General features: G+C 46.8%; 1 protein-coding gene across 1 annotated transcript in view; it reads right to left on the bottom strand.

The window, feature by feature from the left end:
* The window catches only part of nrd1a (nardilysin a (N-arginine dibasic convertase)), a 212,722-nt gene that overhangs the window by 3,289 nt on the left and 186,477 nt on the right, over positions 1 to 22,956 (bottom strand). The window contains exons 28-29 of the mRNA XM_072510894.1: positions 18,062 to 18,152; positions 6,119 to 6,235 (exon numbers count right to left, since the gene is read on the bottom strand). Of these exons, the coding sequence (XP_072366995.1) occupies positions 6,119 to 6,235; positions 18,062 to 18,152 (208 nt within the window). The remainder of the gene's footprint in view (positions 1 to 6,118; positions 6,236 to 18,061; positions 18,153 to 22,956) is intronic.

The following is a 22,956-nucleotide window of genomic DNA, read 5'->3' as shown; positions in this document are numbered from 1 at the left end:
CAGCAGCGTGGGTTCAATTCCCGTACCAGCCTCCCCGAACAGGCGCCGGAATGTGGCGACTTGGGGCTTTTCACAGCAACTTCATTTGAAGCCTACTTGTGACAATAAGCGATTTTCATTTCATTTTCATTTTTTTTCCATTTAACAAGTGCGGAACCCTCTGGGACTGCCTTTGATAGGTCACCCAAATCAGTTCAACGGTCCGTGAACAGCAGTTAAGAAGTATTCAATTTTATTTTGGTCAGAGAAGAGTCCCAGACAAGGGAGAGGGGACAGAGAGACATCCCAAAGAGGAAACTCAGAGAAGGAACACATGGTGAAGGGATAGGAAGAGAGAAACGGGGAGGGAGCCACTGGGAGGAGGACGCCACTGGTAGGAGGACGCCACTGGTAGGAATCCGTGGGGAGATGAACAAAGAGGCCCCAAGCAGTAAAAGTTCTGTGGTTGACAGGCTTCAAGTAGTGATGATTCAGGAGAATCCCTGAACGTCTGGGAAGGCAGCGGAAGGTTGATTATCCCATGTGGGCCACTGAGGCAAAAGTAACCTTTTGGAGCAGTAATAATCTGCTTGGTGTGACCAAAGAGCTGAAGTTGTATTTGCAAGTTGGTGCTGGAGTGAAGACTTGGGAATCCAGGGCAACAGAATCTTGGGAGACAAGATTGAAACCCTGTGAGGTGGGCAATTGTTGACTCTGTCCAAGTTGGAGCAACCTTTGAAGAAAATTCCAAAAGCGAGATCTTCAAAAGTGAAGACTGGAATCCCTCTCGAGTGGGGCAGAGTTGCAACAACTCTCAGTGGTTATTGACATCTGGATGGGTTGCTAAGTATTTTGTGGGATCTGCCTCAGTTGTGTTGTCTCTTTTGTGTGCAGTGTGGCGAGTTTAACCACATTTACCTATTAATTCATAGGTACTTCATATTAAACTTGAATGATAGATATTGTAAATTGCTTCATCTTGCTAACCTTGTATCATATGAATCTTGAGGTCTTATTCTTTTAGCGAGTGTCTTGGATCTCAAACTTTGTCCACTTTAAACAACAGTTACTGGCCCCTAACTGGACCATACAAAATCCAAGAGTTTGGTCCAGGATCATAACATTTTCAATAACCAGGCTATGGACGAAAACATTTCACATGCCATATATGTATGTGCCTCCAACCTTTGAGAGACCAGCTCGCATAACTCAAAGGATCTTGCCCTTGCTCTTATATTACCAGGATATCATTTGCTGGCTACGAATGGAAGTGCATAACCTTTGTGATATGACTTGGACAGTGCCTTGAAAAGACTGCTGTTAAGATTTATTGAGGAGAATTGTTTTGTAGCCATCCAAAATGAGCTCTCAAAGTCTGGGTTGTGAAAAATAATTAGTACAGGAGTAAGGAATTACTGGAGTGAACATATGTTGACTGAACAAGTAGAAAAGCATGGTGCTAATTAAAAGGATTACAGTGGATAAATTCATGAAACAATAGTGTTTATATGCAGAAAGACAAAATAAGGTACTATAATAAAAGCAGAATATTGTACAAATCTAAAGGGATTATACTTTTGCTCTGTAAGGCCACATCTAAAGGCACATGATAATAGATAAAAGCAGCTAGGGATTATTTTTACTGTCAAGATAGAACATACAGTGCAGGAGGCCATTTGGCCCATCGAGTCTGCACCGACCCACTTAAGCCCTTACTTCCACCCTATCCCTGTAACCCAATAACCCCTCCTAACCTTTTTGGTCACTAAGGGCAATTTATCATGGCCAATCCACCCAACCTGCACGTCTTTGGACTGTGGGAGGAAACTGGAGCATCCGGTGGAAACCCATGCAGACACGGGGAGAAAGTGCAGACTCCGCATAGACAGTGACCTAACAGGGAATCGAACCTGGGACCCTGGCGCTGTGAAGCCACAGTGCTATCCACTTGTGCTACCGTGTTGTGCAGATAATCCTAGAATAGTGGGTAGTTTTGCCAGATGAAGTTTGATTTGATTTGATGTCACATGTACCGAAGTACAGTGAAAAGTATTTTTCTGTGGCCAAGGGAATGTACACATTACGCACATAGTAGACAAAGAGAATAATCAACAGAGAACATTGACAAATGGTACATCGACAAAGTGATTGATGGTGTTTGACTGTAATTAAGCCAGGTCTGATGATGATTGGTTACACCATTTGTATGGCAGATGCACTCCGGACTAGGCTATGAAAGGCAGATAGATGGTGAATGAATAGCTGAATGGATCTACAGCTGCAGAAGTATTGTGACAAAAGGCTCGACAAGAGTTTAAAAGTGCGCTTCAAAGTCACTCGGAGAGAACCCCACCCACCCCACTAACCCAAGTGAAGCTGGGTTAGAAGGGGGTAGGTGGATGAAGATGGAGAGAGAGACACAAGGAATTGGCCAGAGATTTTCTTTTGTGATTGAAACCAAGTTAAGAAGCCTCATGAGATGCGTACATTTTGGGAGGGAGGTTTATGTGAAGGATGAGGTCAGGGAAGTTTATGAGTTGAGACAGATTGAAATCATTAAGAATCAGGTTTTGAGGCCTTCTATGAAGAGCTGTACAGATCCCAGCCCCCAGCGGGGGAAGAGGGGATGAGACGATTCCTGGACCAACTAAGATTCCCAAGAGTGGAGGAGCAAGAGGTGGCTGGTTTGGGGGCACCAATTGGGTTGGAGGAGCTGAGCAAGGGTTTGGAGAGTATGCAGGCGGGGAAGGCCCCGGGGCCGGACGGGTTCCCGGTGGAGTTCTACAGAAAGTACGTAGAGCTGTTGGCCCAGCTACTAGTGAGGACCTTTAATGAAGCAAGAGAGGAGGGGACCCTGCCCCCGACAATGTCGGAAGCGACAATTTCTTTGATCCTAAAGCGGGACAAGGACCCACTGCAATGTGGATCGTACAGGCCGATCTCGCTCCTCAATGTGGATGCTAAGTTGTTGGCAAAAGTGCTGGCCACGAGGATTGAGGACTGTGTCCCCGGGGGTGATCCACGAGGACCAGACGGGATTCGTAAAGGGCAGGCAATTAAACACTAATGTGCTGCGGCTCTTAAACGTGATAATGATGCCATCGGAGGAGGGAGAGGCGGAGATAGTGGCAGCTATGGACGCGGAAAAGGCCTTTGACCGGGTAGAGTGGGAGTACCTCTGGGAGGTGCTGCGTAGGTTTGGGTTCGGGGGAGGGTTTATCAGTTGGTTTAAGCTCCTTTACAGAGGCCCGGTGGCGAGTGTAGTGACGAACCGGCGGAGGTCGGAGTACTTTCGACTGTACCGAGGAATGAGGCAGGGGTGCCCCTTGTCCCCCCTGTTGTTTGCATTGGGGATCGAACCCTTGGCCATGTCATTGAGGGAGTCTAATAAATGGAGGGGGGTGGTCCGAGGGGGAGAAGAGCATCGGGTGTCGCTATATGCGAATGACCTGTTGTTGTACGTGGCGGATCCAATGGAGGGGATGGTGCAGGTCATGCAGACTTTAAGGAAGTTCGGGGAGTTTTCGGGCTATAAGCTTAATGTAGGGAAGAGTGAGCTCTTTGTATTACAGGCAGGGGACCAATAAAGAGGGATAGGGGACCTACCGCTGACCGGGGGGGGGGGGGGGGGGGGAGTTTTCAGTATCTGGGGATCCAGATAGCCAGGAGTTGGGGGGGCCCTACATAAACTGAATCTGACGAGGCTGGTGGAGCAAATGGAGGAGAACTTCAAAAAGATGGGGCATGTTACCGCTCTCGCTGGCGGTAGAGTGCAGTCGGTCAAAATGGTGGTCCTTCCGAGGTTTTTGTTTGTGTTTCAGTGCCTTCCCATCGTGATCACCAAGGGCTTTTTTAAGAGAGTAGGTAGGAATATTATGGGGTTTGTGTGGGCAAAAAAAACCCCGAGGGTAAGGAGAGGGTTCCTGGAACGCAGTAAGGATCGAGGAGGGTTGGCGCTGCCAAACCTGGGGAGCTACTACTGGGCAGCAAATGTGGCGATGATCCGCAATGGGTTATGGAGGGTGAGGGGGCGGCATGGAAGAGGATGGAGATGGCGTCCTGTAAAGGAACGAGCCTGGGGGCGTTGGTGACGGCACCGCTGCCGTTCTCACCGTCAAAATATACCACGAGCCCGGTGGTGGCGGCAACGCTAAGGATCTGGAGCCAGTGGAGACGGCACAGGGGTGCAGTGGGAGCCTCGGTGTGGTCCCGGATCAGGGGTAACCACCGGTTTGTCCTGGGGAAGATGGACGGGGGGTTCCAGAGTTGGCATCGGGCAGGGATTAGAAGAATGGGGGACCTGTTCATTGACGGGACGTTTGTGAGCCTAGGGGCACTGGAGGAGAAGTTTGAGTTACCCCCGGTAAATGCCTTTAGATATATGCAGGTGAGGGCGTTTGTGAGGCGACAGGTGAGGGAATTCCCGTTGCTCCCGGCACAAGAAATTCAAGACAAGGTGATCTCAGGTGTATGGGTCAGGGAGGGCAAGGTGTCGGCAATACACCAGGAGATGAAAGACGAGGGGGAAGCGCTGGTAGAAGAGCTGAAGGGTAAATGGGAGGAGGAGCTGGGGTAGGAGATCGAGGAAGGTCTGTGGGCTGATGCCCTAGGTAGGGTTAATTCCTCATGTGCCAGGCTCAGCCGTAAGGTGGTTCACAGAACTCACTTGACGGGGGCGAGGTTGAGTAGGTTCTTTGGGGTAGAGGACAGATGTGGAAGGTGCTCATGGAGCCCAGCGAACCATGTCCATGTGTTTTGGTTATGCCCGGCACTGGAGGGGTTCTGGAGAGGAGTGGCGGGAGCAATATCTCAGGTGGTGAAAGTCCGGGGTCAAGCCAAGCTGGGGGCTAGCAATATTTGGAGTAGTGGACGAGCCGGGAGTGCAGGAGGCGAAAGAGGCCTGCATTCTGGCCTTTGCGTCCCTATTAGCCCGGTGAAGGATCTTGCTAAAGTGGAACGAGGCGAAGCCCCCTAGCGTGGAGGCCTGGATAAACGACATGGCTGGGTTCATAAAGCTGGAGAGGATTAAGTTTGCCTTGAGAGGGTCTGCGCAGGGGTTCTACAGGCGGTGGCAACCATTCCTAGACTATCTCGCGGAGCGTTAGAGAAGGTCGGTCAGCAGCAGCAGAAACCCGGGGGGGGGGGGGGGGGGGGGGGGGAGATGGGGGATTGCTTGGGGGGGGGTGGATGAGCAAGAGATAACATGAAGGGCCGGGGAAACTGGCACGTGCGGGAGAGAGCCAGTGTATAAAGCTATGTAAATATACCATTTTGCCATGTATCTATTGCTCAGTGTGATTTCTTGTTACTTTGTTGGGGGGGGTTATTGTTTGTAAGGGAGAAAAATTGTGTTGTTAAAAAACTTTAATAAATATATATATTTTTAAAAAGAATCAGGTTTTGTTCTGAAAATGAAATGAAATGAAAATCGCTTATTGTCACAAGTAGGCTTCAATGAAGTTACTGTGAAAAGCCGCTAGTCGCCACATTCTGGCGCGTGTTCGGGGAGGCTGGTACGGGAATTGAACCGTGCTGCTGGCCTGCCTTGGTCTGCTTTAAAAGCCAGCGATAACAGGATATCAGTTGAAAACAAGGAATCTAAAGCAGATGTGAGTGATGGAACAAAGTAATATGCATCAAGTAGGACAAGATGCCAGAGAATTAGGGGGAAAACACAAGATGTGAAGGCCAAACTGCCATTGTGGTGGTTTCAGAGGAGACATGTTTAGAAGTATGGCCAGCAGGTTAGTGCAATAAGGAAGGTGCAAAAGATCGCCAGTTAAATGGAAAAATATGGACAATTAATAAAAAAGCACAAAAAAGGGCAACTTTAAAGCATTCTCCCCGCAGCCATCCAATTAATTTCCTCCTGAATTAAAATCTACAAGCAATAATCAAAAGTGCTAGTCTTTCCAGTTCTAAATTCTGCAAAGTGGCGGTGAAGCAGCTAAATATTGAATAAAGATGATATGGTCTGTTACAAAGACAACATTTTCAAAATGGTTATTCTAGTTTCTTAAGTAACAAAACAATGCACAAAGTCAATCACTTGGAATATAATTCTGTCTAGTCAAGTATACTTAATTAGCTTGACTATTCTTCAAATTTATTATTTGTGTTTAATATTTTATTTAAATACCTCGTGGGTAAGTCTGTCGAAGAGATATTGCTGTGTTAAAACCTCATCCCAGTTCCTGTCTACTTCTTCTCCTAAATGAGTATCTTCACACAGTTTAAGCTTTATCAATGCTGTAACCTGTTAAAATAGAAAGGGAAAAAAAGGAGAGTTTGTAATCATGAAAGGTTTAATTTTGAACATACAACGCCTGAAACCATTGACCTGCCTTCATGTATTGTACTCCTCAAATAAAATTGTTCTCATCACAAAGGGAAACGAGTGAAGGACAAACACTGGAATATACCTTTCCCTTCAATAATTTACACTTGAACATTTGATTTCTATGACATTATATAATCCACATCAATTATGAATTGTGCTGAGTGTTTTCTAAAAGTTCTCTAGCCTTCCCCAATAAATTATGGAACATTAAAATTAGCACATGCATTCCCAAAACCAACAGATCAGATCAAATTTTTGCAATTCTACTATGTCCAGTCATGAATGGTGGTGGACCAATTAAACAACTCACCGGAAGAGGCTCGAAAAACATCTCCATCCTCAAATGATGAGGAACCCAACAGGTTAATGCAAACAACAATGCCAAAGTATTTTAAGCCAAAGTGCTAAATGAGGATTTAACTGTGCCTCCACTCCATCAAAGATGCCAGTCTTCAGACAATTGAATTCACTCTCATGATATTGAGAAATGGTTGATAGCACTGAATACAACAAAGAACATGGGCCCTAACAACATTCTGGCTGTAAGTTGCAGTGCAGTTACAATAACGTCAAAACGACAATATGGAAACTGTCCCAGCTATGTCCTATCCACAAGAAGCAGGACAAATTAAAGGCAGACAATTACCACCCTATCAGGGAGGTTATACAATTGTCAAGTAGTGAGGAATTTTTATAATATTTATACCATAATAGTGTGCACCAATGCATTTAGTTTCAATAACAATGACCAAATACTGGATTCCAATAATATCTGCTGTCCTCCAGGCTTATTTTCAAATTCTAATAAAACATTTCTTTTTTAATTAATTCATGCAAGAGGAGGGCAGCACAGTGGCGCAGTGGGTTAGCCCTGTAGTCTCACGGCGCCAAGGTCCCAGGTTCGATCCCGGATCTGGGTCACTGTGCGTGTGGAGTTTGCACATTCTCCCCGTGTTTACGTGGTTTCGCCCCCACAACCCAAAGATGTGCAGGCTAGGTGGATTGGCCTCGATAAACTGCCCCTTAATTGGAAAAAATGAATTGGGTACACTAAATTTATGGGGGGAAAAAATTCATGCAATATGGGCATTGCTGGTGTAGCCAGTTAAAATATCTAACTCACGATTTAGAATGGCTAACTGACGATTAAAATGGTGAACGGCAAAGGCTGATGGGAAAATCAGCCAACAGGACTAAAACGAGCAGCTGCAGGTTGACTGTGTAATCACCTCTGGGAAGGCCAGACAAGATCGATACCAGTAACCATCAGCACAACAAAACACCAGCCACCTGCATATTAATGAGCAACCCCGGGAACAATATGCAACATTTAGACACACAATGCCAACCCAGACTCGTTGGCGCCAGCAGAAGCCGACACAAAGGGAGGTGAACGACCACCTCAAGACCGCCCATCGATCAAGGAATCACTCCAGCATTGGAGAAAATCGACCAAGTGATTGGGACAAAGTCCAATCACTTGGAACCAGGTTCAGGGTCCGCCCCGAAAGGCGGGAAGCCCTTGGGGACTATAAGAATCAAGCCCAAGTTCAAATTGAGCCTTCTGCTGCCCCTTCTGCTTCTTCTTCTGGACCGGGTCACTCAGCAACGCGAATCAACCCTTGACAGTGACCAGTCCAGCCACCGCAGACATCCAGTAAGTCTGACTTCAACGCTCGCAACGAGATAAGCGCTCCTAGCTATCAATCTGTACCAGCTTAGAATCCCGCAGGCTCAGAACCCGAACGAAAGGCCATTCATTTCCCTGACCTGGTGGGCCAGTTCCAAGTTAAGTATTGGCCTGTTAGTTGTAGGAAGTAGCTTAGACGTAGAATTTGTGCATGAGTATTGATTACTGTGTATAATAAATGTGCTTTGATTTAAATCTTACTAAGCGGTGTATTGGATTATTGATCATTACTCTGACTTGAACCACGTATCAGAAAGATACCTGGCGACTCAAGAGCAAAGGTGATAGAACAGAGCAATTAAACTAAGGCAAAAGTTTGCAATATTATTTGGCGACATCCCGACGGGACCCGATCTAGAAGTGGAAAACCACTCCGGGAGAACCCAAGATTTTGAATTAGAGATCCAATTGGAAACAGAAAACCACAAGTGTTCAAGTAGTTCTGATCAATACTCATAATTCGGAAGTGTGTGTATGCATGCGTAACTAACAGGGCTATAAGGTGAAACTGATAGATTTTTGTTGCGTCAAAACTGTCGGAAGTTTGTATATCGGAAAGTAGCGAAAGCCGTACCCGTATTTACAGCACCGCCTTAGCTCCCCTGTTCCAAATTTAGAAGAAGCATTCGGATAGGAAAGATGGCAATGCAAAGCCTAATGAACCCCGAGGAATTTGCGGTCGCAGCGATCAGCAGCAGTAGAGTGGGACAATGTCCCATTTGGGAGGAAGAGGTCAGGAAATATCTCAAAGGGAAAGGGTGGCCCCTTTGGAATGAATTCTGTGATAACGAGGAATCAGGTCCCGGGAGTATAGGACATAATTGGTGGGAGAACCTGAGCGAGATCCACAAAAAGAGCAAGTTGAGGGCATACATCGGATGAGTAAGGTCGATGTAAGCGAAGTAGAAAGAGAGAATTTAGAATTGAGGAGGAAATTGGCAGCAAAAGATTGAGAGATGGATGATGCCAAAAGGGCCCACCAGTCTAGTCTGGCGCATTTAAGCAGCGTCCAGTCTCAATACGAAAAGGCCTATCAGGACACGCAACGTGCAGTCATGGTACGAGAAGAAACGGAAAAACAGGTAGAGGCATTACAGAAACAGTGTAGTGACCTCAAGGCAGCATTAAGAGCACTCCATGCTGCCACCACAGAACAAAGACAAAGCACGCTAGATCACGCAAAGTGCCGGAAGCAGATTGCAGAGCTGCAATCACTGCTTTCTGTTCAGAAAGGTTTTCAGGAAACCTTTGGGGGAAAATTAGATCAGGAAGACGGCCCTGATTGGGAAGAGTTAAATGAAACAGCGCAGAGATATGTTCAGGGAACATGTGCGCAGGGAAAGCCACAAAAGAGAAAAGCGCCCCAACCCCCCACACAGCAGCTACTTCAAGCTCCGATGAACCCAGTAACCACACACCGCACAGCCACATCGGACGATGCGGAATTTCTATATTCCACTCCCTTAACAGTGACCCAATTACGGGATGCGTGCGATAAGATCACACCGTTCCTCCCCACCTCAGACCCCCCCACCATTTCTTTGCCACAGTTAAGCATCAGGCGACCATGTACGGCCTGGATGAACGAGAGCATGTAAAGCTCACCGTTTTAAGTTTAGACCCTTCAGTAGCAGCAGCCCTTCCCGACCCACAGAATGTAGGAGGAGGCACCCTTGCAGAAATGCATACCGCGATCCTGGATGCGATCGGGTATAACCGGGGTGACCCCGTAGATGGCCTCAACAAATGTAGGCAAAAGAAATCCGAGCACCCCACAGCGTTTGCTGGACGCCTGTGGATCCACTTTGCAGCAGTCTTTGGAGACTTAGACCGTGCCCATTTGTCCCCAGACAACATGGCCAAATGGACCCGCACCCTTATCTCCCACGCCACAGAAACAGGACAGAAAGCCCGTGCGAGTTATGATCCCTCAGAGGAGGCCCATAACGAGAAGAGGGTAGTGAAAAGATTGTCCTGCGCTTGGGAGCAATCTATACAGAGCAAACCCACTGTTAACAATATTGAGGAAAAGCAGGCCGGCGCAGATATGCAGGCAGTAAAAACAACACACCAGAGCCCCGCATGGGTGAATGAGGGAAAGAACTGACCTCCACCCAAGTCACAGGAGTGTTACAACTGTGGACAGTTGGGACACTTCGCAAAAGAGTGCAATGCCCCTAGAAAGCCAGAGAGCCCAGCAGACTGGCACTCTTGAGTAAGAAAAGGACAGAGCCCATTCAGATCAGACGGACTTGACCAGAACGGACTGACGGTGTACGGGCTCCCACAGTTGGGTCTGCGACACCCTTTGGGATAGGTCCGGACGACCGGTAGTTGCAGCAAAAATTCGGGGACAGCCCATCGAATTTCTCTGGGACACAGAAGGGTCCCGCACCACAATAAATTCCTCCACCATGTTTCAAAAAGACACGTGGCCCACTACAGCCACTATCACCCTCAGCAGCTTTACAGGCCACTCACAGCAGGGACACATCACAGTCCCTGTACCCATTCAAATCGGTAACATCACCACCAAGCACCCCGTGGTTTTAGTTAACCTGCCCCACACAGCAGATCACATTCTGGGAATTGATTTCATAAATTCCAACAATCTTTCATTCGATCCAGCCAACCAGTGTCTGGAAGATGGCAAAATCCGCAAGAGCCCCCGCAACGCTCAACATAGGAGAGCACATGAATAAAATTAGCACCGTAGGCAAATTTTGGTTCAACCCGACCACGCTTAGTACGGATAAGCAGGTTAGGGCAGTTCTGCAAAAGAACAGGGCAGCATTCGCGACCCACAAGCACGACTGTGGACGGATGACTGGCTCCGTACAAATAACAGGACCTGACCCTCGACCCCAAAAACAGTACGAATTTCCCCAAGAGGCAGAGGGAGAAATCTCCACGGTAATAGAGAGCTTATTAGAGCAGGGCGTACTTAGATCAGTAGCCTCCACTAATAATGCCCCGATTTGGCCAGTGAGAAAGCACGATGGATCATGGCGACTGACCATCGATTACCGGGAACTCAACAAAGTCAACCCCGCAGCAGCCCCCACAGTAGCCACAAGTCCCGAGACCATGCTCAAGCAGGGACTCAATTCCCGATTCTTTACGGTTTTGGACGTCAGTAATGGATTCTGGTCCATTCCATTGGCAAAGGGGTGCCAGTACAAATTTGCCTTCACCTTTAAAGCACAGCAGTACACGTGGACATGCCTGCCACAAGGATTCCACAACTCCCCCTCCATTTTCCACCGACAGCTGGCAAATGTTTAGCCCAATTTTCTCACCCAGAATGTCTGGTCCAGTATGTAGACGACCTACTACTGCAGACAGACACCAAGGAAGAGCACATTGAGCTTCTGTCCGAACTCCTGGAACGATTACACTCAATCGGTTGTAAAGTCAACCCCAAAAAGGCCCCGATTTTGGAAGATAGTGATATATTTGGGAACAATTATCACATGGTAAACGCGAGATCGAGCATAAAAGGATTGACTCGATTGCTAAATTGCCCCTTCCCCAGAACGATTCAGCCCTCCGGTCGTTTTTAGGACTGGTTGGCTACTGCCGAAACCACATTGATGGTTTCGCCAGCAAGGCAGCACCCCTTTCAGACCTCCTAAAGAAAGGAGCCCCCTGGGAATGGCTTCCACAGCATCCGTATGCTGTGGACTCTTTAAAACAGGCACTCCTAGCAGCCCCCGCACTACAAGTTCCAGACCCGCTTTCCCCTTACGCCAGAGAGATAGCGACCACAGACCGCACCCTTTTGGCCGTGCTCCTCCAGGAACGGCACGACCTGTTAAGGCCCAAAGCTTACGCCTCCAGACTTTTAGATGCTGTGGCGCAGGGATTTTCAGCCTGTAAGAGGCACCTGCTCGCAGTATTCTGGGCAGTCCAGTATTTTTCATATATTACCGGACTGAACCCCATCACAATCCTCACCGAACACACCCCCACCCAACTTTTACTGGACGGACGATTCAAGGACGGTACAGTAAGCCAGATTAGAGCAGCGAGATGGACCCTTCTCTTGCAGGGACGGGACATCACTGTTAAAAGGACAAAGATGCACACCTACTTAGCCGACAACTTACAGTACCCCGGAACCCCCCATGAATGTGAAATTATCTCTCCACACCACAACACAGGCCCCTTTATCGCTAAAACACCCCCCAGAAAGATAGGTAGTTCAACCCAGAGCCCACTGCACACGGACACATGTGAGCCCATAAGGATCTATGTGGATGGATCTTCCACAGTCTTGGATGGGAAGCGCATAACAGGTTGCGGTATCTATGTCGAGGACGCGCCCTTGAGGAAATATCGTTGAAACTTCCAGGCCACTTAGGCGCGCAGGCAGCAGAGCTTGCAGCCATCACGTATATAGTTGAACACCCAGATTCCTTCCCCAGCCCAGCAGACATATACTCGGACAGCCTCACGGAATTCCTGCCCCTGTGGAAAGCAAGAGGATTTGTTTCCGCAGACGGAAAACCCCTCCCCTCAGCCCCATTGCTCCGTCATATTTTAGAAAGAGCCCAGAACAGGACTTTTGGGATAATCAAAGTTCGTAGCCACCATCGTTCCTCCCCCCCCTGGAAATGTAAAAGCCGACGCACTAGCTAAGGCAGGTTCCAGGCATGGATACTTTTGGACACCCCCGGAATGCGCACCAGTGAGTGCAGTTCAGGTCTCACAGACAAAAGATCGAGGATCTAGTAGAGGCCCAGAAGCAGGACAGCAATCTCAGGGAGATTGTAAAAGGAAAATACCCAGCACAGGTTTAGAAATGCACTAACCACACATGACGGTGTGGTGTTAAAAGACACCCTATATGTGGTTCCTGAACAGGACAGGAATCAACTGATTTGTTTGTTCCATGACGGTCATAGACATCAGGGAATCGATCCCACTACAGCCCACCTCAAGCAGCTTTGTTGGTGGCCGAATTTAAAGGAAGATGTAAACCATTACATAGAGAATCGTCTTATCTGTGCCCAGAATAATCCGGACAGATATGCCAAAAAGGCTCAACTTAGCCACACCCGACCCGTTAATGGCCCCTGGACGAACCTCCAGATTGATTTTATAGGACCATTGCCCCCTTGCAGGAATGGCTATAAATATGTACTTGTGGTAATTGACACATTTACGAAATGGGTGAAAGCATTCTCAGCCCGCACAAACACTGCAAAAACCACAGCCAAGATTTTGACCCACCACATCTTTACAAGATGGGGACTCCCCCGCAGCATTGAATTAGACCAAGGTTCCCATTTTACAGGACGTGTCATGCAGAACGTCCTCACGATATTTGGCATCACCCAAAAATTCCACACAGCATACCACCCACAGTCGAGTGGTATCGTGGAGCGCATGAATCGGACCCTAAAATCCAGCCTCAGAAAAATGGTTCAGCAGAACACCACCACTTGGGACTCAGTCCTCCCTTTTGCGCTGATGTTTTTGCATAACACGATTTCTACTTCCACAGGTTACACCCCACACACCCGCATGACCGGACGCCCCATGAAAGGCACAGAATATTTGTTAGGTTTTGACTTGACCAGCCCCAAAGCGACGGCCCTCACACACGAGAAAGCAGTGGAGCAATTAGTTCAAAATGTTAAAATGACTCAGCTAGCAGCCACAGTAAAATTGGGCACCAGAAAGAAACAGAGCAAGGCTTGTTTCGACAAGACAGTGCATGCGACTGAGTACAATATAGGACAGCAAGTTATGCTCTCTGTATATAACCCCAGCACATTCCTGTCATCAAAATACTCGGGTCCGTATTCTATTGCGGATAAAGTAAGCCCTTCCCTGTATAAAATAAAGTACCCCAACGGTAAGACTGCGTGGTTCCATATAAACCAGCTGAAGGCATATGGAACACAGTCTAACCACGCACACCACGTCATGCTCGACGCAGCACACCACACCATGCTCGACGCAGCACACCACACCCCGCCACAGCCAACGTTACCCTACCCTCCCCCAACACGTCCAGCCCAGCCACGGACTCGACCTCAGCTCCACCCCGAAATATACACTCCGCCCCGGGACGCCCACAGACTGCAGCAGCAGAGACAGCGACTGTGACTCGGACGATAGCCACAGCACGCCTCCCTACTATCCCCATGCAACCGGATCCACACCCAGCGATTCCGACTACGATCCAAGTGATCCCTTCATGATCACTTTCCTAAATAAACCCCACCACCAACCTTCCACGACGACCCCAATTCCGTCCCCACACAACTAGACACCAACTATTGGCACAGTGATAACTCGTTCAGACTCGTCCGGAACCACGAGAGCGACCACACCTCATACCATGCAGCCCTTTCAGCCCTGATCCACTCCAGAGTTTGGCACCCGAGAGATGAGGACGACCTTGGGTCTGACTCCCAAACAGAGAACCCCTTTGCGACCCTGTTCGCAACCGAGAACTGAGGTGTCCAGATGATGTTTTAAAAGGAACCGCTTGGGAGAAGTGTTGTCCTTTCTAATGGAACCTGCAGAATGTTTTATGTTTTTTTGTAAGTTTGTTAAATGTTGTATGTACGACAGGAGAATTATTTCTCACTGCCCCACGCCTATTCGGCCGAAATCTCTGAGGACTTGCCTACAGAGACTCACCATTGCCAGACACTAGTTCAGCAGAAACCTCTGAGGACTTGTCTGCAGGGGCTGGTTAAGGAACCAGACGCCCGTTCGTAACTGCCCTTCTGGTTCGAAGGAAAGAACCACTACGGCAGCCCCACCGCGATAACTACATTTTATGCCCGTTCTTGTCGGTTGCTCAGGCAGTGGAGAAACGACTTGGGACCCGCCCTTCCTGGGAACCCCCCCTCTGGTCAACTACGCTCGGGTAGGAGAGACACGGCATTGGTAGCCGTCCTACCCGGGGACTCCATCCAACTCTTACCCGTCGCGGCCCATACGCTACTCATTTTGGCCTTTTTCAGTTCAAAATGTTTTGTTTGTTTAGGTAACCTTTAGGATGTCGACCATCTGCTATTTACATCCTGAAACATTTGGATGGTAAATTGCACAGTTTGCGAGACGGCTCGCACTGTTTCATCATTGGGAAGTGTGTCTTCTCCTAAAATTTGTTTTTGGAAAAAAAAATGAGGGAGTCACACATAGTAACCAATTATAAAGGGAATAATCGGCACCAAAGGACAGACACACTAGCGTACAAGATATTAAACATAGATAGTTACAGACACTATGCTTGTTTCCACAGAACTCCAGAAGCTCCAGGACCGGAGAAGAGAAGAAAAGGAAAGAGAAGAGCCATGAGGACTTCCTTCGTGTGGATCACCCTCATGACTTTGGACATTTGGTTGCGCGTGAATGCGAACCCCATGACTTCAAGCCCCCCAGCCGTTAATATTTCACTGCCCCGCAGTACCTAGAGCCCAGTCACCAGCGACACCACAGCATCTTGGTGTGCCAGGTTTATAACCTGGTACTCTCTGTCCTATGTAATAGAAACTTTACGAGCATTAGCGATACTCTGCTGCATCGTGCAGACTATACGTCTATGAAAATGGAGAAGGAGAGCCTACCACGCTCGAACCCCGGTATATAGGATCAGATCCCCTATTTTCGGTTACGACCATACCCCCGACCCCCGCGATCTATAATAAAGTGCATTCACTTGCGTTTATTGTAAATAAAGAAATGTAAAGAGCTTTTCATGAGCAAATTGTATGATCCTGAGCTTGACTGCCAAGCCAGGAAAGACTGTATGAAATGCTATGATTTTGTTGTATGATTGAGGAAGGTAGGATAATGAAATATTTAAGTGAGTGTAGTGTATTAAGAATAAGTTAGAGGTTCCCAGTTTATTGTTTTGTAATGCATGTCCCTGTCTGATATAGCGCCCTTAGAATTATTAGTTAAAATGTTTTTGCATAGCTATGGTCAGTGCAGAGGTCATGAAGGAAGTGTCCCCCCCCAGGTCAGGGAATGGAAAGCAACATAGTTATGTGATCCTTCATGCTACGATCACAAGGAGGGGATGTAGCCAGTTAAAATGGCTAACTCACGATTTAGAATGGCAAACCCCCGATTAAAATGACGAACGGCAAAGGCTGATGGGAAAATCAGCCAACAGGACCAGAACGAGCAGCTGCAGGTTGACTGTGTATTCACCTCTGGGAAGGCCAGACAAGATCGATACCAGTAACCATCAGCACAACAAAACACCAGCCACCTGCATATTAATGAGCAACCCCGGGAACAATATGCAACATTTAGACACCCAAAGCCAACCCAGACTCGTCGGCGCCAGCAGAAGCCTACACAAAGGGAGGTGAACGACCACCTCAAGACCGCCCATCGATCAAGGAATCGCTCCAGCATTGGAGAAAATCGAACCAAGTGATTGGGACAAAGTCCAATCACTTGGAACCAGGTACAGGGTCTGCCCCGAAAGGCGGGAAGCCCCTGGGGACTATAAGAATCAAGCCCAAGTTCAAATCGAGCCTTCTGCTGCCCCTTCTGCTTCTTCTTCTGGACCGGGTCACTCAGCAACACGAACCAACCCTTGACAGTGACCGGTCCAGCCAACCAGACATCCAGTAAGTCTGACTTCAACGCTCGCAACGAGATAGGCGCTCCTAGCTATCAATTTGTACCAGCTTTGGATCCCGCAGGCTCAGAACCCGAATGAAAGGCCATTCGTTTCCCTGACCTGGTGGGCCAGTTCCAAGTTAAGTATTGGCCTGATAGTTGTAGGAAGTAGCTTAGACGTAGAATTTATGCATGAGTATTGATTACTGTGTATAATAAATGTGCTTTGATTTAAATCTTACTAAGCGGTGTGTTGGATTATTGATCATTACTCGGACTTGACCCACGTGGCGGTATCAGAAAGATACCTGGCGACTCAAGAGCAAAGGTGATAGAACAGAGCAATTAAACTAAGGCAAAAGTTAGCAATACTAGCTGGGCCAGCATTTATTAATCATTCCTAATTACCCTTCAACAGAGTGGTTTGCTCAGCCATTCAGAGGGTGTTTAAAAGTCAACCACATTTCTGTGTATCGAGTCACCTGTAGGCTAGACCATGCAAGGATGGCAGATTTACTTTCCTAAAGGAACTTTAGTGAAGCAAATTGGTTTTTTTACAATAATTGACAACGGTTTCATGGCCTTCATTCGATTTATAAGTCCAGATTTCTGCCATGGTCCGACTTGAACCCAGGACCCCAGAACTTTACCCTGGATTTCTGGATCACTAATACATTAACAATAACACTGCGGCATCGCCTCCCACATATCCATTGTTCAAGTCACAACAGCAATGATCAAAATCAACACAAACTCAGAACTTCTGAAAGCTAATAATACTACCTTAAAAGTCTTTGCTAATATAGTTCGAAAGAACGATCTTCAAGTGACCCAAAAAGGTAGTTAAAATTTTAGGGCATCACTGGAGGATGAATGAATCAACAACTTGCATTTATCTTAATGTAGAAAAACATTCTACAGCACATAAGCAGACAAATGTTGTCACTAAGTCAAAGGATGGATATTTTAGGGAGGAAATTTCAAAGCTTATGGTGAGCTTATGCACAAGAGGCCATGGTTGGAGGAATGCAGAATTCCCAGAAAATGGTCGCGCTGAAGAAGGTTACAGAGATAGAGAAGGGAGTGGCCATAGAAGGATTTGAATACCAGAGTGAGCGTTTTAAAATGGAGGCCTTGATGAACAGAAGCAAATGTACATCAGTAAATCCGGGTGACTTGGTACAAGTTTGGTTATGGCAGCAGTGCTTTGGATGATATCATAGAGGGAAAACATATTGATATGAAACGGTATACTGCAGATACATACATTGTCGTTTTTCTATAACAATTTCAATCATTCTTTTTCAATTAAAAAGATCTATTGAATGGATGACATCCAAGCAGAAAAAACTGGCCTTCATTCAAGGCCCTTTAAAGTTTTCTTTGAATTTTTTGTAATATATACATATATATATATATATATATAAATATAAATAAATAACAGTCCTCACCTGAGTAGAGAAGGCCTCTTGAGTCATTGTTGTTAGCTTTGTATAAAAGCTGTTCAGAAATTCTTCAATTTTCTGGTCTACTAGCTCAGTGCTGTTTAAGATTTTAAATGCAATTAATAACACTGAAATTACAATGGTATTGGAAAAATTAGGAAACAGTATATGAAAATACAAAATTCCATTTATAACAGTTCAGAGGGGATCTCTATTAAATTAACATAAATTATTTGAATGAACACAAGGTGATTTTACAAAATATCAAGAAGTCCAACAAACCCAAGTGCATTGTAAATAAAGTTTGACATTCTATGCAACATCACCCCAACACCTCTTCACTGTGCATTCAGGCTAGGCCTTGACTTTAAATATACACTGCTATTTCAAGCTTTGGTACAAACTATTTTCTAGGCAGATCTCAAGAAATGGAGATAATTCAGTCCAAAATACTTGACAAGTATCAGGATGCATTCCATTAAAAAAAGCAAAATGATTCATCTAGGTAATAATGATTCCTTTCACAATTACAAAATGAAAGCTAGACTATGAAAATTAAAGGCCTTAAACATGCACTGTATTGATTGTATAATGAGGTATTAAATTTTCGACAATGTATTAAAATAAGTTTTAATTTCAGTGATTGGGAAAAAGTTCATGTTGATGAAACAGCGGGTGCTCTTCTGAATTTGGGACACAAATGCATTGCTGAACACATTAAAATGTCATCTTAGCTTGTGTGGAGTTGTAATTTACTTGACCTAGGACTACTTGCTGCCAATACTGGGTTAATAATTGGAGGTATCTCCCCGTGTCTGCATGGGTTTCATCCCCACAACCCTAAGATCTGCAGGGTAGGTGGATTGGCCACGCTAAACTGCCCCTTAATTGAAGAAAGAAAGAATTGGGTACTCTAAATTTTAAAAGAATAATTGGAAGTAGTGCTCTAGTCCACAGCAATACGTTTATTTTCTCATAGTAAGTCATGCAATTACTTAAAAGGTTATTTCTCCAAGAGAAGTAATGCAATTATATTATTCATACAGTCGAGTAGTGGGACAATGATTAAAAATTCTGATACAACCTCAGCCTTACTACAATTATACAGACACTCTACATTATGCAGAGATTTAAAAAGCGCGGGAGCTGCGAGTCGGAGCGGAGATTTAAAAAGCGCCGGAGCTGCGAGTCGGAGCGGAGATTTAAAAAGCGCGGGAGCTGCGAGTCGGAGCGGAGATTTAAAAAGCGCCGGAGCTGCGAGTCGGAGCAGAGATTTTAAAAAGCGTGGGAGCTGCGAGTCGGAGCGGAGATTTGAAAAGCGCAGGAGCTGCGAGTCGGAGCGGAGATTTGAAAAGCGCAGGAGCTGCGAGTCGGAGCGGAGATTTAAAAAGCGCGGGAGCTGAGAGTCGGAGCGGAGATTTAAAAAGCGCGGGAGCTGCGAGTCGAAGCGGAGATTTAAAAAGCGCGGGAGCTGCGAGTCGGAGCGGAGTTTAAAAAGATCGCAGCCTAGTTTCGGGAGCCGTTCGGAGGAGCAGTCTCTGTCAGGGAGAGAAGCTGAGAACATCTGAGACCCTCAGAAGGTAAGTGATTTTTACTAATTTTAATTTTATTACCTTTTCAAATTGTGTGTGTGTGTGTGTGGGGGGGGGGGGGAAGACTGAAGAGACATCACAGAAAAGCTGTGACCGGAGTGGCTGGTTGGGAATCTACACTAAATTAAAAACATTAAGCATTGGTAACTAATTAAACATAATTACTTAATTATAATTTAGAGGGGTATCTAAGCCAGAGATCGCAGAGTACTATATTTAGCTTTCGCATTTATAGTAGAAATCTAGTGCTAGGAAACAGATAGTTAACAGTAACTTTTAACTTTCATTTACTAATTAATTGACGCAATGTCAGTCAGAGGGGTGCAGTGCTCTGACTGTGAGATGTGGCAGGTCCGGGAGGCTTCCAGCATCCCGGATGGCTTCATCTGCAGAATGTGCACCCAACTGGAGCTCCTCACAGACTGCATGGTTCGGTTCGAGCAGCAATTGGATGCACTTAGGAGCATGCAGGTGGCGGGAAGCGTCATAGATAGCAGTTATATAAATGTGGTCACATCCAAGGTGCAGGCAGAGAAATGGGTGACCACCAGAAAGGGCAGGCAGTCAGTGCAGGAATCCCCTGTAGTTGTCCCTCTCTCGAACAGGTATACCCCTTTGGATACTATCGGGGGGGATAGCCTATCAGGGGAAAACAGCAGCAGCCAGAGCAGTGGCACCACGGCTGGCTCGGATGTTCAGAAGGGAGGGTCAAAGCGCAGAAGAGCAATAGTAATAGGGGACTCTCTAGTCAGGGGCACAGATAGGCGCTTCTGTGGACGTGAAAGAGACTCCAGGATGGTATGTTGCCTCCCTGGTGCCAGGGTCCAGGATGTCTCCGAACGGGTAGAGGGCATCCTGAAGGAGGAGGTCAAACAGGCAGAGGTCGTTGTACATATTGGTACTAACGACATAGGCAGGAAAGGGCATGAGGTCCTGCAGCAGGAATTCAGGGAGCTAGGCAGAAAGTTAAAAGACAGGACCTCTAGGGTTGTAATCTCGGGATTACTCCCTGTGCCACGTGCCAGTGAGGCTAGAAATAGGAAGATAGAGCAGCTAAACACGTGGCTAAACAGCTGGTGTAGGAGGGAGGGTTTCTGTTATCTGGACCACTGGGAGCTCTTCCGGGGCAGGTGTGACCTATACAAGGACGGGTTGCATCTAAACTGGAGAGGCATAAATATCCTGGCCGCGAGGTTTGCTAGTGTCACACGGGAGGGTTTAAACTGGTATGGCAGGGGGGTGGGCACGGGAGCAATAGGTCAGAAGGTGAGAGCATTGAGGGAGAACTAGGGAATAGGGACAGTGTGGCTCTGAGGCAGAGCAGATAGGGAGAAGTTGCTAAACACAGCGGGTCTGGTGGCCTGAAGTGCATATGTTTTAGTGCAAGAAGTATTACGGGTAAGGCAGATGAATTTAGAGCTTGGATTAGTACTTGGAACTATGATGTTGTTGCCATTACAGAGACCTGGTTGAGGGAAGGGCAGGATTGGCAGCTAAACGTTCCAGGATTTAGATGTTTCAGGCGGGATAGAGGGGGATGTAAAAGGGGTGGTGGAGTTGAGCTACTGGTTAGGGAGGATATCACAGCTGGACTACAGGAGGACACCTCAGAGGGGAGTGAGGCTATATGGGTAGAGATCAGGAATAAGAAGGGTGCAGTCACAATGTTGGGGGTTTACTACAGGCCTCCCAACAGCCAGCGGGAGATAGAGGAGCAGATAGGTAGACAGATTTTGGAAAAGAGTAAAAACAACAGGGTTGTGGTGATGGGAGACTTCAACTTCCCCAATATTGACTGGGACTCACTTAACGCCAGGGGCTTAGACGGGGCAGAGTTTGTAAGGAGCATCCAGGAGGGCTTCTTAAAACAATATGTGAACAGTCCAACTAGGGAAGGGGCGGTACTGGACCTGGTATTGGGGAATGAACCCGGCCAGGTGGGAGAAGTTTCAGTCGGGGAGCATTTCGGGAACAGTGACCACAATTCAGTAAGTTTTAAAGTGCTGGTGGACAAGGATAAAAGTGGTCCTAGGGTGAATGTGCTAAATTGGGAGAAGGCTAATTATAACAATATTAGGCAGGAACTGAAGAACATAGATTGGGGGCAGATGTTTGAGGGCAAATCAACATCTGACATTTGGGAGGCTTTCAAGTGTCAGTTGAAAGGAATTCAGGACCGGCATGTTCCGGTGAGGAAGAAGGATAAATACGGCAATTTTCGGGAACCTTGGATAACGAGAGATATTGTAGGCCTCGTCAAAAAGAAAGAGGAGGCATTTGTCAGGGCTAAAAGGCTGGGAACAGACGAAGCCTATGTGGAATATAAGGAAAGTAGGAAGGAACTTAAGCAAGTAGTCAGGGGGGCTAAAAGGGGTCACGAAAAGTCATTGACAAATAGGGTTACGGAAAATCCCAAGGCTTTTTACACATACATAAAAAGCAAGAGGGTAGCCAGGGAAAGGGTTGGCCCACTGAAGGATAGGCAAGGGAATCTGTGTGGAGCCAGAGGAAATGGACGAGGTACTAAATGAATATTTTGCATCAGTATTCACCAAAAAGAAGAAATTGGTAGATGTCGAGTCTGGAGAAGGGTGTGTAGATAGCCTGGGTCACATTGAGATCCAAAAAGACGAGGTAGTCGGCGTCTTAAAAAATATTAAGGTAGATAAGTCCCCAGGGCCTGATGGGATCTACCCCAGAATACTGAAGGAGGCTGGAGAGGAAATTGCTGAGGCCTTGACAGAAATCTTTGGATCCTCACTGTCTTCAGGTGATGTCCCGGAGGACTGGAGAATGGCCAATGTTGTTCCTCTGTTTAAGAAGGGTAGCAAGGATAATCCAGGGAACTAGAGGCCGGTGAGCCTTACTTCAGTGGTAGGGAAATTACTGGAGAGAATTCTTCGAGACAGGACCTACTCCCATTTGGAAGCAAATGGGCGTATTAGTGAGAGGCAGCACGGTTTTGTGAAGGGGAGGTCGTGTCTCACTAACTTGATAGACTTTTTTGAGGAGGTCACAAAGATGATTGATGCAGGTAGGGCAGTGGATGTTGTCTATATGGACTTCAGTAAGGCCTTTGACAAGGTCCCTCATGATGTGGAGATGCCAGCTTTGGACTGGGGTGAGCACAGTACGAAGTCTTACAACACCAGGTTAAAGTCCAACAGGTTTGTTTCGATGTCACTAGCTTTCGGAGCGCTGCTCCTTCCTCAGGTGAATGAAGAGAATGTTCCAGAAACATATATATAGACAAATTCAAAGATGCAAGGTAGCGAGGAAGGATCTAAAGAGAGAGCTAAGACGAGCAAG

The sequence above is a fragment of the Scyliorhinus torazame genome, chromosome 7 (genome assembly GCF_047496885.1).
Source record: "Scyliorhinus torazame isolate Kashiwa2021f chromosome 7, sScyTor2.1, whole genome shotgun sequence".
Lineage (NCBI taxonomy): Eukaryota > Metazoa > Chordata > Chondrichthyes > Carcharhiniformes > Scyliorhinidae > Scyliorhinus > Scyliorhinus torazame.
This window is presented reverse-complemented; position numbering and strand designations above follow the sequence as displayed.